Genomic DNA, 14,468 nt, shown 5'->3' with positions numbered 1-14,468 from the left:
GAGCCAGGCCGAGCCCGCCGCTCGCACGTTCGGCGCGTCTCGCACGTCCACTAGCCCCGCCCTCACGCTCGTGCGTCACTCGCGGCCGCCCTCCTGCTCGCCCCGCCCCGCCCGCGAGCGCCGCCCTCCTCTCATTCGGTGACATTGAGCGTCGTCTCGCTGTGCCTGCGCCGCTGCCACCTACCCTGTGACGTGCGGTGCTGGTCCGCGGAGCAGGAGGCCATGGGGAGCCTCCGCGGCTTGCGCCTGGCGGCGGGTGAGACGCGGGCCGCGCTGGGCTAGGGGAGGGCAGGGAGCCAGCCCGGCCACTGAAGATGGGAGGCGAGGATCCTGCGGGCTTTCCAGGCCCTGGGGTACCCCGAGGTCGGGGTACCATCCGTCGGGGATGACAATGGGAGAGCAAAGACTGAGCGTGCCGCTACTTAAGCAGGCGTGTGGGCAGCCTCGGGAGGCCTGGTCACCTGCCTCTCCGTCCACCCCAGTCCCACCAATTTAGCCCTCGCTCTGCGTCCCGTCCTCTCTGAGCGCAGCTGTGCATCTGCCATGCTTAGAACTCCCTCTTGCCCCCATGGCCATGTAACTGCCCACCCAGCCCCGTCCGTCTCTCAGGAGGCTGCCCCTGCCCTCAGGGGAAGTCTCGAGTCTGAGATTTCCCGACCCACTTAGTGTCAGACTATGCAGAGGATTTAAAACTTCAGCGAAGAAGAATCGTTTTCTTAAAAAAAAAAAAAAAGGAAGGTTTCTTTTAAATAGTTTTACAAGTAAGTGCTTTGAATTCCTGGGAAGAACGTATAACACAAACACAAAACCTGTAGTGGGCATTTGTGTAATGGACATTTGGGAGACAGGGAATGAGAACTTAATTTGCATTCCTGGGGCACCAGGAAGCCTTCATCTAATAATAAGGGCTGAGAAATCTTGTCTCTTTACTAGATACTGAGGCAGATCATGCTTTGGATGGCCTTTATTTACTTTGAGAAGGTGTGACAGTCTTTTCTCCGTATTATCGAATTACTTAAAAGTTGTTTGATTCGGTGTTTAAAGGTACAGTAGCCCCAACTTGCCTATTGAAAAGTAACGTTGTGCATGCAAGTGAAGCGCCGTAAGAGAAAGAGAGTGAATGTTGGATAACTTGACAAGTTTGATATGTAAAGAAAGGGGTGAAGAAGGAAAAAAAAACCACCTGATTTGTGTGTCCATTTGGACTAGAAAACATGTCTCAAACTATGGAAAAGTATTCACCCTCATGGAAAGCAAACTCCCTACACTAAAAAATGAAAAGAAAACCTCTGATACTCTTGTTTTATTGCTGAGCCAATTCCCCTAAAATCTGTATACCTTGTGCTCCCTTTATAAAACTTTTCAACAAAGTGAGTCATTGCTCTGGTGAAAAGAAGGAAGAAAAAGCTCTATGAACTTCTGCTGTTCCAGAACTTCAGTGCTGGGCAACCAACCAAACCAATTCCTCCAGTGATTTAAAAACAATGTAGTTTCTTCTGGATCATAAATTTTGCATAGCACCTGAAGTTGATATGTGAACAGCACTTTAAATGTCTGATATTTTCTGAATAACTCCAAGTGATCCGCTCTTTCACCCGTACCGCAGGACTGTCACATAATCGCCCTCTCAGAAAAGCCTTATCATGCCCTCCCATTTTACAAATGAGGGCAGAAGGTTAATGACTTGTCCAAGATCACTTGGCCAGAAACTGTTCTGAGTGGAAGCCATCCATTTGCCCTGTAGTGAGTGGATCCAGACTCCTGGTGACCCTGCAGGGCAGAATAGAAATGCCCCACGGGGTTCCTCAGCCTGTCAGTGTGTCAGGGGGCTCTCAAACCGAGCACTTCATCCACTGCACCACCAGGGCTGAAGGAAGACATAGCAGTGCCCTCTAATTCTTAAACGTGGGCGCTTTGCATCGTTCAAGCTGCTTGTTTAGGATATGTGTATATATGTATCTGTTCTGGTTATCTTGATATGAAATTGACACATGAAGTAACACATTTTTTTTAAGTAGAAGTAAATTGCTTTATTCAATAGATTGATATAAGGGACAACACTAGCCAAAGGATTAGTATAGCAAATAGAAACATAATCTTGGCTCATATTTGAAGCATTTCAAATAAATAAAACCCCAAAATACAGCAGAATCCTTTAAATGATGAAACTCTATTCTTTTCTTTCTTTTTTAAAGATTTTTTGGGGGTTCTTTTTTGTTTAGGGGGGATTCTTACAACTCATCACAATCCATATATCAGTTGTATGGTACATGTGTTGCCATCAGTCTTTTCTAGGCACTTATTTTCTATTGAACCCTTGTTCTCAGCTCCTCTTTTTTCCCTCCTCCCCCTACCCTCATGACCCCTTGATAGATTATATATTATTATTTTCATATCTCACACCAACCACTGTCTTACCCCCTGCCCCAAGGTTTCTATTGTTGTTCCCTCTAAAGGGGGTGTGTGTGGTTATATGTCAATCATTGTGACCTGTTTCCCCCTTCCTCCCCTCCTTTCTCTCCCTTCCCCCTACCTTTCTGGCACCGCTATTCCCATTCCTGTTCCTGGATTCCATGTGGAACTCTATTCTTAAGTGCTTCTGGAAATCTTTACAATACTCCCTCAGCAAACATAGCATACTCCCTTTGCAAACACAATGTAGAGTGTACGGCCTTGAATTTGTTCTTTTGTAGCTACAACTATAGGTCAGGGTTGTTAGCCTGGGGTTCTTAGACCCCTTCACTCCTGAGGGGGCACTCTGATCCTCACAAATGATCGGAGTATTCGTGAGCAGAGTCCTTGTCAGAGTATTAGAATAAAGAGACATCTTAGAAAACGTATCTGTCTGAGTTCCCGCTTTTGATGCTGCTAACTGGTGGGATTGCTAGGTCACCTGGTTTAACTATTTGAAGAACTGCCGAGCAACAGCGATAGCATGTCAAAGTCCCACCAGCAATAGGGGAGGGTCCCAGTTTCCATATCCTCAACATCACGTGTTATTCTTGGTTGTTGTTTAATAATTACCATCCTCACCGGTGACTGGTAATATCTGTGGGTTTTATTTGCGTTTCCTGAGTGGCTAATGATATTGACCATCTTTTCGTGTGCTGTTGGCCATTTGTCTTCTTTGGAGAAATGGCTGTTAAAGTCCTTTGTCTGTTTTTTGACAGTTTATTTCATTCACGTTGAAAACACACCACAGGACATGTGTCAGTCAGCAGTCTCTATGTGTGCAGTCCTGTGACTTTACTTACAGTCTTCAAGTTGGGCTTGCATCCTCCTCCTCCTCCTTAATTGTTCGCTGCTCATTCACATAAACGTACTGCCTTCCAACTTTCCCATCTAATCTTTCAAGTGGCTGAGACCAATTGGACCCTATACAGCCAGTTCTTACAGGAGCGCAGGCTCAAGGTAGACATTCTTTCTTAAGCACACGATTGTTTGGTTTTAAGGAGACTTCAGTGGATGTTTTTGGTTGAAAGATTGTCTTGGTTCAGCCTCGGTGTTTCTAGAAAGTCTAGAATCCATGAGAATCTGAACGTCTGTTCATTATCCTCTTCTTCTGCAGGATTTTTCTGTAGAATCTTTGATAAAAGATAAGGTTCAGTGGTTAGCAGCTCAAAGCCCCCAGGGCTCCTCATCCAACTCCCTGCTATGAGTCTGTTCCAATTCCCAGTGACCCTATAAGGCTGGGTAGGTTTCCAAGAGGAGAAACCTGAGTGGAAGTCAAAAGCCTCATCTGTCGCCCAAGGAGAGACCGGTGGTAAGGAACTGCAGCCCAATGGGGAACCCACTACATTTGTCACCAGACCTCCTCCTATCAGATTCCACTAGCCTCCTCCCATTTCTGACTCTCTTCCTCTGTTGCACTAGGCAACTAGAGACCATTTGTCATGTCTTGGGTGACCGTTGCAAGCTTTTAAGACCCCAGGCCCTAATCAGTGAAGTAGGAGGTAGAAAAAAAGCATTCAACACATTATTAGGCTTATTAACTGGGATGTCCTGTGAAACTATGACCATAAACCTCCAAACCAGCAGGGAACCATTGCCCTTGTAGTCATTTGGTTGTGTGCTAACAAAGCTCCTACTTTTGGTGTTTTAGTCAATTCAACTTTTCACAAGTGTACAGTTGTTGGGTTTTTTTGGCATCATTTACAGTAATTGGCTGTGTAGTCCTACCCTGAGTCAATGACATCGCCATCCCTGCCTTCTTGCCCTAGAATCCAGTGATAAACTCTGGACTCTACCTATGTGCTTGTCCTCATCTTTTATACAAATGAGGTCAAACCATATTGGTCCTGTGTGGTTGACATATTTCACTGGGCAGAATGCCTCCAGACTCCGTGCAGACTGTCACATGTTTCCTACTTTGCCTCTTCTACTGGTGGAGTTGTACAGCAAGTCCCTGGGTTGCAAGCAGCTATCTCAGAGACAACTCATCCTAGCCCTTTGATGTTATGTAAATGTGCCCTCACTTCAAAGCGATTGAACCAACCCCTGCTCCCGACACAAATGTCATCCCAGTCACCTACACTTGCTGCATTTGCAGCTTCTAAATCATTGGAAAGGCTGCGAGCCTTTCCTTGCACTAACACCAAAAATGCACCGCCATAGAGTCGCTGCTCTCCCAAAGTAAGGCTAAATAAGAACCAAAGTCACCTGTTCCAACTTACCTACAACGTATCTTCAAGTCACACTGAAGAGTAGGTCTTGTCCAGACCCAGGACTGCCTTGTGCCACTGTAGACATGAACCACATCTTGTGTATCCTGCCCTCTGCTGGGCAGTTCAGTTATTGGCACCTCTGACTACAGAGATCCGTGTTGCAGGGAGCGAGGGTGTGTACAGTCAGCGTGTTCTGATTTGGATGCAGTCCAGTTTTTCGTGGGTTTTTGTTTCTGCTTGTTTCCCCTTGCTGCTCATGCTTTTGGTGTCTAGTCTAAGGTGTCTGGTCTGGTCTAGTCTATTGCCAATTATTGGCCTTGTTTTCTTCTAAGAGTCTTACAGTTTGGTTGTGTGCTGTGGAGCCACTTCCAATTCCTAGGGACACTACAGAACCTACAACATAGGGGGTTTTAGGTTGTTACCTTTATAAAAATCTAGCTCTATACCTTTGCCTTTTCTTGTCTATTTTATGGAACGGAGGCTTCTATGAGCCAGGTCTCTCTTCCCGCAGACCTTCTGGCATATTCCAGCTATCAGCCTTTCAGTTGGCAGCTGAGCGTTTTTACCAGAGTGCCCCTTGAGCTTCTTTTTATGAGTTCAGGTCTGATATTTAGGTTGTTGGTCCATTTTGAGTTCATTGTTGTATTTGATCTGTGAGGTAGGGGTCTGATTTCATTCTTCTGCGTGTGCATAATTTCTTGAAGAGTCTTCATCTTTTGGTTAGCTTCCACCTTTCCCATAATGAGCAAGTCTCTCGTAATTACCAACATGGTAACAGTATGTGTCAGTCCGGGTAGGCTACGAAGCTTTCATAGGCACACATATGTGTATAAGAAAGAGCCTTACATAAAGAGTAGTTGTACACTAAGAAAACATCCCAGCCCAGTCCAGATCAAGTCCATAAGTCTGATATTAGCCCATATGTCCGATACCAATCTATAAAGTCCTCGTCAGACTCACGAAACAAATGCAATGATGTCGAATACAGGAAGATCATGGGCCAGTCAGTGGAAAGTCTTGTGGATCCAGTGGCAGTGGAAGCATTTCAGTGCTGGCAGGGGTCGCCACATGCTCCTCCAGCTCCAGGGCTCTGGCTCCATCAGCACAGCTCCGTGTGTCTTGTCAACAGGAATGCCTTGCAGGAGTGAGTGCCCCATCTCCAGTGAGCTAGCCCCTCCAAATGAGGTCATCAAGCTGCGACCTGATTGACAGGCTAGACTCTACCCCTTCACTCTTAATCCTCTCAAATTGGCAACAGATTATCTAACTCCCACGTGTTATTTGTCCTTTTTTAAGATGAGGAGGACTTGATGTTTGTCAGGAAAGTGGCGGCCTTCTGGAATGCAGAAATTAGGAGAAGGGAGATAAGTTTAGTACAGTGTCCCTTTGCCATGGGGACACAGAGGAAAGGGCTCATTAGTTCAGGGTGAAGGAAGGACCGGGCTTCTGAGAAAAGGATGAGAAAGCAGATGGAGAAAGGGAATCTGTTTCTGTCAAAGCCAATTCAGGTCAACAGCTAGGGCCATGAGGGAAGTTTTCAAATAGCCACTATTGGGAGTGGGCTGGAATGTTGATGGGAGCCGGGAAGCTCACCAAGGGCACCCAGCTAACTGTCCTGGGACCACTAGATGCACACAATTGCAAGACTTTTTCCATAGAGTCTCCCTCTACCCCCACCTAAAATCTGGCCAAGTTCCAAACATTTGTTTATCAATCTGTTTTTGCAACTCTGAAAGGTGGTTTTGTTTTTTTCATAGAAAAACTATGGTAACTGGGGTGTTAGCCAGCCCCCCAAAGCTAATAATATCCATCTGTCTTATCCAGCTTTCCTCCCTAGGACTCCCCATGGCCCGTTTGATCCTCCTCATTTCTGCTCAGTTTTTTACCTCTACACACCCACTTGATCTGCAATGACGTGACCCCTCCAAAACCCACTGCCATCAAGTGGGTCCTGGCTCATAGTGACCCTTTGGGACAGAGTAGACTGTGCCTTTAGATTTCCGAGGCTTCACCGGAGCAGTAAGCGTCATCTTTTTCCTTCAGGGTGGCTGGTGAGTTCAAACTGCTGACCTTGTAGTTAGCAGCCCAGTGTGTGATGCTCTCACCAAACCCGACACTGACATCAAGTCCATCTTTACATGAGTAGAAAGCCTCGTCTTTCTCCCTTGAACTGCTGACCTTGTGATTAGCAGCCCGATATATAAAGTTTCTATGCCCGGGTCTTCCCACTCCTTCTCCCCTTACCCCACTACCGTCTCTTACTCCTAATGCCATTCAGTGCCCAAATTTACCTGTTCAAAATTTACCTCTTCAAAAGCTGCTCTGCTTGTTCGGGAAAGCCGTTTGAGGATGTGGCGGGCAAAAAGACCTCTTCCTGCGGGGGATCCTAAGCCGCCTCAATACCCAGAGCCTGAGTGAAGTTCAGCCTGGGCCATTGCTAGCCTGGAGTCCTTGAGTGACAGCCCAGGTCTGGGAGCAGGGCCGACTTAGGCTAGTGAGCATGGGCGTAGGAGTAGATACAGCACATCAGAGTCTGAAGCCAAGAGAGAGGGAAAAAACCCATCACTTGTCAGCATAGTTGCGGACCGGAGATGTCAAGACATGTCTGAAACTCCGAGCAAGTTGATATTGCAGACCCACTTGTTCCGGTGAGTGTGTTTTGTTGTCCCCCGCCTGTGCGGTAGCCTAGCTCTGTCCCAAAGTGGCAGCTAAATCAGTGGCCTTCTGTCCTTAGGTGGGAGACCCTGGGTGTTGCCAACAGTAGGGTGCTCGGCTCAGGGGCATGGGAACCTCATGCGCCCCTGAGCTCCACAACTGCCATAGCAGACTCTTTTTTTTTTTTGGTCTTAATATTTAGATATTTTAATGTTGGGGGTTTTTTTGTTTTGGGGAATCATTTTATTGGGGACTCATACAGCTCCTATGATAATCTATACATACATCAATTGTGTAAAGCACATTTGTACATTCATTGCCCTCATTCTCTAAACATTTGCTCTCCACGTAAGCTCCTGGCATCAGCTCCTCATTTTCCCCCCTCCCTCTCCACTCTCCCCTCCCTCATGAACCCTTGATAATTTATAAATTATTATTTTGTCATATTTTATACTGTCTGATGTTTCCCTTCCCCCACTTTTCTGTTGTCCATCCCCCAAGGAGGTTATATGTAGATCCCTGTAATTGGTTCCCCCTTTCCACCCCAACTTCCCTCCACCCTCCCGGTATCACCACTTTCACCACTGGTCCTGAAGGGTTCGTCTGTCCTGGATTCCCTGTGTTTCCAGTTCCTATCTGTACCAGTATACATCCTCTGGTCTAGCCAGATTTGTAAGGTAGAATTGGGATCATGATAGTGGCGTGGGGGGAGCATTTAGGAACTAGAGGAAAGCTGTATGCTTCATCAGTCATTCTTTCTGCACAGTCCGCTGAGCAGTGGGAAACAGTCGGCATAGGCTGACATCAGAGTTACAAAATGCAGGACTGAGTGACTGACCCTGATTCAAAAGAAAACAAAGCTCCTTCAGAGTTCCCTCCTCGGCCCTGCTCTGTTCTCCCAAAGCACAGTGCCAGCAGTATCCAATTTCTGTTCTAAACAGATTAAAAAAGCATCTGTGCGCTAGCATGAGAACCGCCTAAGTAATCACATTAAAAACATCTTTCCATGGGAAAGGAACATGGTTGCCCAGAAACAAGCTGCTTCTCCCAGCTGAGGTCCTGGTGGCCAGTAGAATCCTGGAGCAGTAGGAATGGAGGGAGCCTCAAAAGCGGGCTCACGTCCTCAGGGGCTCCGGCCTCCGGGAGGCCACAGAGGAGGAGGGGCAGAAAATTACAGACAGACGTGAGTGAGGTGAGCGATTCATGCCGTGTGCCAGAGGTGTGTCAGAGATGACATGCTCCCCACACTCGCACAGCTAGGCATGTTTCACTAACACCACAGGCCCTCGGAACCCTCCAGTACTGACGTGCAGCGCTGTTAAAGAGGGAGTCAACCCAGCCAGAGAGCTAGGAGGCTTCAGGAAGTTCGTGGGAAAATTCCCTTCTTTTTTCACCCCATTTCCCCACAAACGTTTCGCTGATCCTGGTGAGTATTAAGCTCTCTGGGTGTTTGCCTGGCTTTCCAAGGGTTCCAGCTTGTGCCGAGAGTGGCCAGCCCTAAACCTGGCATCACCTTAGAGCAGGGGTTCTCAACCTTCCTCGTGCCGTGACCCTTTCATACAGTTCCTCATGTGGTGACCACCCCCCCAACCATAACATTTTCGTTGTTAATTCATCACTGTCTTGCTACTGTTAGGAATTGAGCAACCCCTGGGAAAGGGTCGTTGGACCCCCCCCCCCAGGGGTCGTGACACACAGGTTGAGAACCACTGCCTTAAAAGAAGTTGGGGTTCGGTTTCAGCATGTTGGTACTGGAATCCTGCTCTGATTGATCTGCAACTTAATTGGTCTGTGGGGGCCTGTGTATGGAGGGTGGCAGGGGTGGGGGTGCTTTAAAGTGCTGTGGTAATTCTAATATGCAGAGTGTGAAATCCACTTTTCTAGAGCAGTGGTTCTCAAACTCTTGTAGGCAGGATAGTTACTTGGAAGGCTTGTTAAGCAGATCTCTTGGCCTGACTCCCAGAGAAGCTGAGCCTAGAGGTTTGAGTTGGAGCCTGAGAATTTGCACTCTTGTGAGAGCCCTGACTGAGGCTGCGTGGACGGCTTTGACCTACTAGACCCTAGAGGATGCGGGATTCGGTTCCATAAATCTGGGACACGGGCAGTACTCAGCAGCTGTCAGATGAACTGGCTGCTGGGCTCTCAAACTTGGTGTTGATACAAATTGCCTGTGATGCCCCATTACAAATACTGATTGGGATTCTGGATTGATGGGAACCGAGGGTCTTAGCAAGGCCCAGGTGATGGTGACTACACCTGAGAAGAGCACGGTCTTATTTAGAGTGTGACAAGATGTATTCCATCGTGTTTCCACTGAGCCACCCTCGTCAGGCGCTCCTCACCTGTATGTCTTTGGTCTTCCCGGATCGTACATGTTTCCTACTCTGCTATGCACCCCCACCCCACACCCTCTTTTCTCCGGTCCCATTTTACTATAAGATGTAATTAATAACCAAGCACTCATGGTTTTTAAAAACATATGCCTTTATTGTGGAGCAAGTTCACTTGTTGGAAAAGTTGCAAAGTTAGTGTGTAGAATTTCTGCGGACCTCTGATCCCGTTTCCCCCAGTGGGAACTCGGAAGCTCATCTTGGTACAATGATGGAAACTAGGAAAGCAGGTTTGCTGCAGTGTTGTTAACCAACACAAACCAACATTCGGCTTCCACCCTGGGGCCGGCTGAGGCCCGTTCGTTTCCTGTTCTGGGACCCGGTCCAGGGTATCATGTTGCCCTTACTTATCTTATCCCCTGTGTGCCTCTCCTCTGTGGCAGTTTCACCATCTCTGATTTTTATGACCTGGCAGCTTTGAAGAGTGCTGCTCAGATGCCCTGGTGGCGTGGCCTGGATGAGTGTTGGAAGGTCAACAGTTCGAACCCACAGCCACTCCATGAGAGGCTATTAAGGCTGCCTGCCCCCCTACAGATGTACAGCCGTGGAAACCCTAGATGGGCCTCTGAGTTGGAATTGATCCGATGGCAGTGGGTGGGTCAGATGGAGGGCACGTGATGGCCACGTGACTTTTGACTGACGATGGTCACTTAGTTGGGATGATGTTTGCTATGTCTGCATCTTCCCCAGGAGAGTTACTGTTTTTCCTTTGTCCTATTCAGTGTTTTTCTGCTCCTTCACTTTTAAGTCGGTTCCGACTATTGTCTGACTCGAATCCAGACCAACAGGTTCATTCTCACCTTCCATCCTGGCCTTTGGACTTGCTTTCTCTTGATAGTGAGGAGCCTGGCTCTCCGTGTCCACCACGGATTTACAGATTGGCTCCACCCCAGTGTACTGCAAAGGAGCCGGTGGCACACCTGCTAGCCGAAAGGTTGGGGGTTCTCCTCAGCAGGAAGATGTGGCGTCGGCTTGCACAAAAGCGACACATACAGCAACTGCAAACACCCCTCCGCAGTTCCGCTCCAGCCTGCCGGTGCAGTGAGTCGGAATGGGCTGGAGGCAGTGGGCTTTTTGGTTAGTACACTTGTAAAATAGTTCCAGAACTGTCACACCATCCTTCTGGCAGAAAGAAATTGGCTGACAGCATTTATTTATATTCCTTTTTTGTTTTCTTGCCTTACCGTTTTCAGTCACAATAATGTCTCCCACGGTTGGCCAAGTCAGCATCTTTTTTCATCCAGAGGTGGTGTCCTTCATCTGTAACAGTGAGCTATGTCTGTCCCACTCCGCATCCTCGTTGACATTCTCAGACTGTCGTACACTGTGATGTGCGGCTTGGGGATCTGGACAAAAGCCATTTTAAAAGTAGATCCTTGACAAACATCATAACGAGCAATAAACTACTTGCAATACACCTGACAACTAATTTGACCCTTGGCCACAATACTCTCAGGTCCCTCTCTCCTCCAGAACTCACTGAGCTTTCGCTGTCTCCAGCAGTCACTGGTCCCTCTGCAGGAGGTCCTCCTAGAGACGGCCTGGTTGGGAGAACACACCCTCCTCTCAGCAACATTTGGTAGGAAAGGCTTTTTAGTCATTGAGGGAGAAATGACTAGCGGAAGAAGCCAGTTGTTCAAACCAGCCTCATCCCACGACAGCCCCTTGGAAGCAGTGGTACCTCTAAGACACTGGTTTTCAAGCTGTGGGTCCCTAGACCAACAAGCAAGAAGCCCTGGTGGTGCTGTGAGTTAACGTCGAACTACTAACCACAAGGTTGGCAGTTCAAACCCAACAGGGACTCTGTGAAAAAGTTGAAGGCCTTCTGCTCTTGGAAAGATCTACGGGCTCAGAAACCCTACGTTGGGTTGCTGTGAGCCGGAACAGGGGTCCTGGTGGGTTATGCATTGGGAGGTTCAAACCCACCAGCTGCTCCCCGGGAAGAAGAGGAGGCTTTCTGCTCCCAGATGGATTGACAGCCTTGGAAACCCACGGGGGCGGTGCTGCTCTGCCCTCCAGGGCAGAACGAGTTGGACCAGGCTCAGTGGCAGTGAGTTTAAGGCAGCATCAACTTGTTGGTGTGGGTGGGTGAGACTAACAAGATGTACCACCAGGGAAACTTAGAATACAAATTCAGCACCGCCATAACTGCGGAGTCAGAGACTGGGAACGAGTGTTGGGACACGTTCCTCGGAAGTATCTGATGCACACTAGAGTCTGAGCTCTTTTTAAAACAACTTTTCATTGTGACTTAGGTGGGGGGTTACATCCTCATTTTTGTATTCAGTAAGTTTAGTAATTTATCCACTTTCCTAATGAGTTTGAGCTGCTCCTAATATTCACCAGCCAGTTGCCAGTCAGAGCTTTAGAAGCAGCTGGGAAGCATCACTTGACTTCCTGTGAGGACTCTGGGAGGCGGAGCTAGTCAGCCAGGGGCAGCCTGCAAGGGCAGCCAGAAGGTCAAAGGGGGCCGGTTTCTCTTTGTTTTTTGTTTTGTAATCCAGGAGATGATGGACCATTTCTGGCTTGGTTGTCCGGGTGGGATATTTTTCTATTTCCTGTTTTTTTAGTGATATCATTTTTGTTTTTTACAGCACCTAACAGCAGTAACAACACAATATGATCACATTTGTCTGTATTTTAATGGGTGCTTACCCTTAAAAGGAAAACATGATTGGCATCCCGTGTGAAATTGCAACAAGAACATTTGGGAGCTGTGTTCCGTTGTGTTTCTACACCCCCACCCGCTCCAAGGGCCTCTGACCACAGTCCCACTCTCTCCCCGTTATTTACTCCACGGGCCTTCCCTAAGGGGTCGCTGGGACTACTTTGGGGGCATCTGCTTAGCTGCCTCCCTCATGTCCTTCAAAAATGGCTTTTCTGGCACTTTACACATACACCCTATTCCAAATATACAAATATCCCATCCCCTTTGTTTATTTTTTTCTTCTCTGGCATACCTAGCATACTGTTTATATAGAGGAATATGGATTTTTATTTTTCACTTTATCCCTAGTGGTATGTAATTTCTACAGGCACCCATTTTTATTTGTTATATTCTGCCCAGAAAAAAAAAGTTGGCACGCAGTAAGTACTCAGTATTTATTGAAAGAAAGAAAGAACATCTCCATACCTGATCGTGAGTGGTGGGCCGGAGCTGCGAGGTGCCCTACTACCGACCCTCTGTCCTCCTCTCGGCCGCTGGCTGGTTAAGGGGGGCAGGCGAAGGAAGCTAAGCTGGGGCCATCATTGCAGCGTGCTGCTTTTTCTTTCTCTTTATCTCTTTAGACCATGGGTCCTTGTAGCTGGCTGCCAGTTAGCCTTGTTCCTTTTTTTCCCAGGGCCTGCCAGAGAGGGGGTGAGATAGATGTCTCGTAGGTCACATGGGGGGGGGTGTTACTCTCAAAGTGTAATAGTGTGTAAGAACGTGTTAGAAATGTCTCCACTTCAGAATGACTGATTCTGAACCTCAGAGCTGGGGGTGGGGGAAGGAGGAGATAGTGACTGCTTTAAGGACCCATGTTGGTGGTGGTGCTGGTGTTCTAAGGCTCCCTGGTGGGACAGTGGGTTATTGGGGTGCTAACCAAGAGGTCAGCAATTTCAACCCACCAGCCACTTGACCAGGGAGGCAGATGGGACAGTCTGCTTCCATGAAGATTTGTAGCCTGGGAAACCCCCAAGGGCAATTCTGCTCTGCCCTCTGGGGTCGCTGGAAGTCAGAAGGAACTCAGAACAGTAAGTTTGATAATTTTGTTTGTTTTAATTTAGGTGATGCAGAATCACCCCACAGTTTGGGAACTACAGCATCCGGGATTTTATCTTGGTCTTGGGAGCTATGTCAAAGTATTGGGAAGCTTCACAGACCTTCCCCCCTCCCCACGTCACTGGCCTCCGAAAGGGTAAAAGAGTAGCATTTTGAATAGCTCTTCAGAAGTCCGCAGTACCTGCCATGTTTCAGGCGCATAGCCAGGTGCTCTCCTGTTGGCTTCCGCGTGAATCCTCTTCACCACTGTGCAGTCACTTAAGATGAGGAAGAAGCGAAGGGCACTTGTCATTTGTCTCCCTTCTTGATGCTGTACACTGACTCCCACTGGGTGGCACTGGCCAGATCCAGACAAACTGGGTCCCGGAACCCACGGCCCCTGAGTTGGTTCTGGCGCATAGCAGCTCTGTAGCACAAAGTGGGACTCCCCAGGGCGTCCACGGTGGTAAATCAACCTCATTTTGCTCCCAAGGAGCAACTGCTGGGTTTGAACCACCGACCTCTCAGCAGCCAATGTTTCACTCACTGCGCCATCTGATAATAGAAGCAAAAAAGTCAGAATTAATGAAACAACCTATGAAGGAAACCAAACCCCAAATCTCTATACAAAGAGAAGTTCCAGCTTCTATTCTCTTAGAGGAAGGACCTCTAGACATCTGTATTGGACAGGGTTCTCTGGAGAGACAAACCAGATTGCTAGTAATTATATATAAATATATTTATAAAGATAGATATATAATTCAAGAAATAAACTGTTAAATAATATACAGATAGATAATACAATAAATTAACAGTTAAATTATAAAACAGTGAGACACTAGCAGTCCTTCAAGTTTTGAGAGCTGCCAGGTGCCAGTTCCCTTCTGTAGAGAGAGCTGGGCTATATATACCCAGGCAGCAAACAGCAAGGCAGGTCCCCAACTGTCATCAACTGCCAGTCCCCAGCTCCAGAGATGAACATTCCAATCGTGTGGGTTTAAAGGGACCTCAACTTAC

General features: G+C 47.7%; 1 protein-coding gene across 1 annotated transcript in view; it reads left to right on the top strand.

The window, feature by feature from the left end:
* The first annotated feature begins 109 nt into the window (after positions 1–109).
* Positions 110–14,468, top strand: part of FAM162A (family with sequence similarity 162 member A) — a 28,625-nt gene continuing 14,266 nt past the window's right edge. The window contains exon 1 of the mRNA XM_075556335.1: positions 110–256. Within this exon, the coding sequence (XP_075412450.1) occupies positions 223–256 (34 nt within the window). The 5' untranslated portion in view covers positions 110–222. The remainder of the gene's footprint in view (positions 257–14,468) is intronic.

The sequence above is a fragment of the Tenrec ecaudatus genome, chromosome 8 (genome assembly GCF_050624435.1).
Source record: "Tenrec ecaudatus isolate mTenEca1 chromosome 8, mTenEca1.hap1, whole genome shotgun sequence".
Classification (NCBI taxonomy): domain Eukaryota; kingdom Metazoa; phylum Chordata; class Mammalia; order Afrosoricida; family Tenrecidae; genus Tenrec; species Tenrec ecaudatus.
This window is presented reverse-complemented; position numbering and strand designations above follow the sequence as displayed.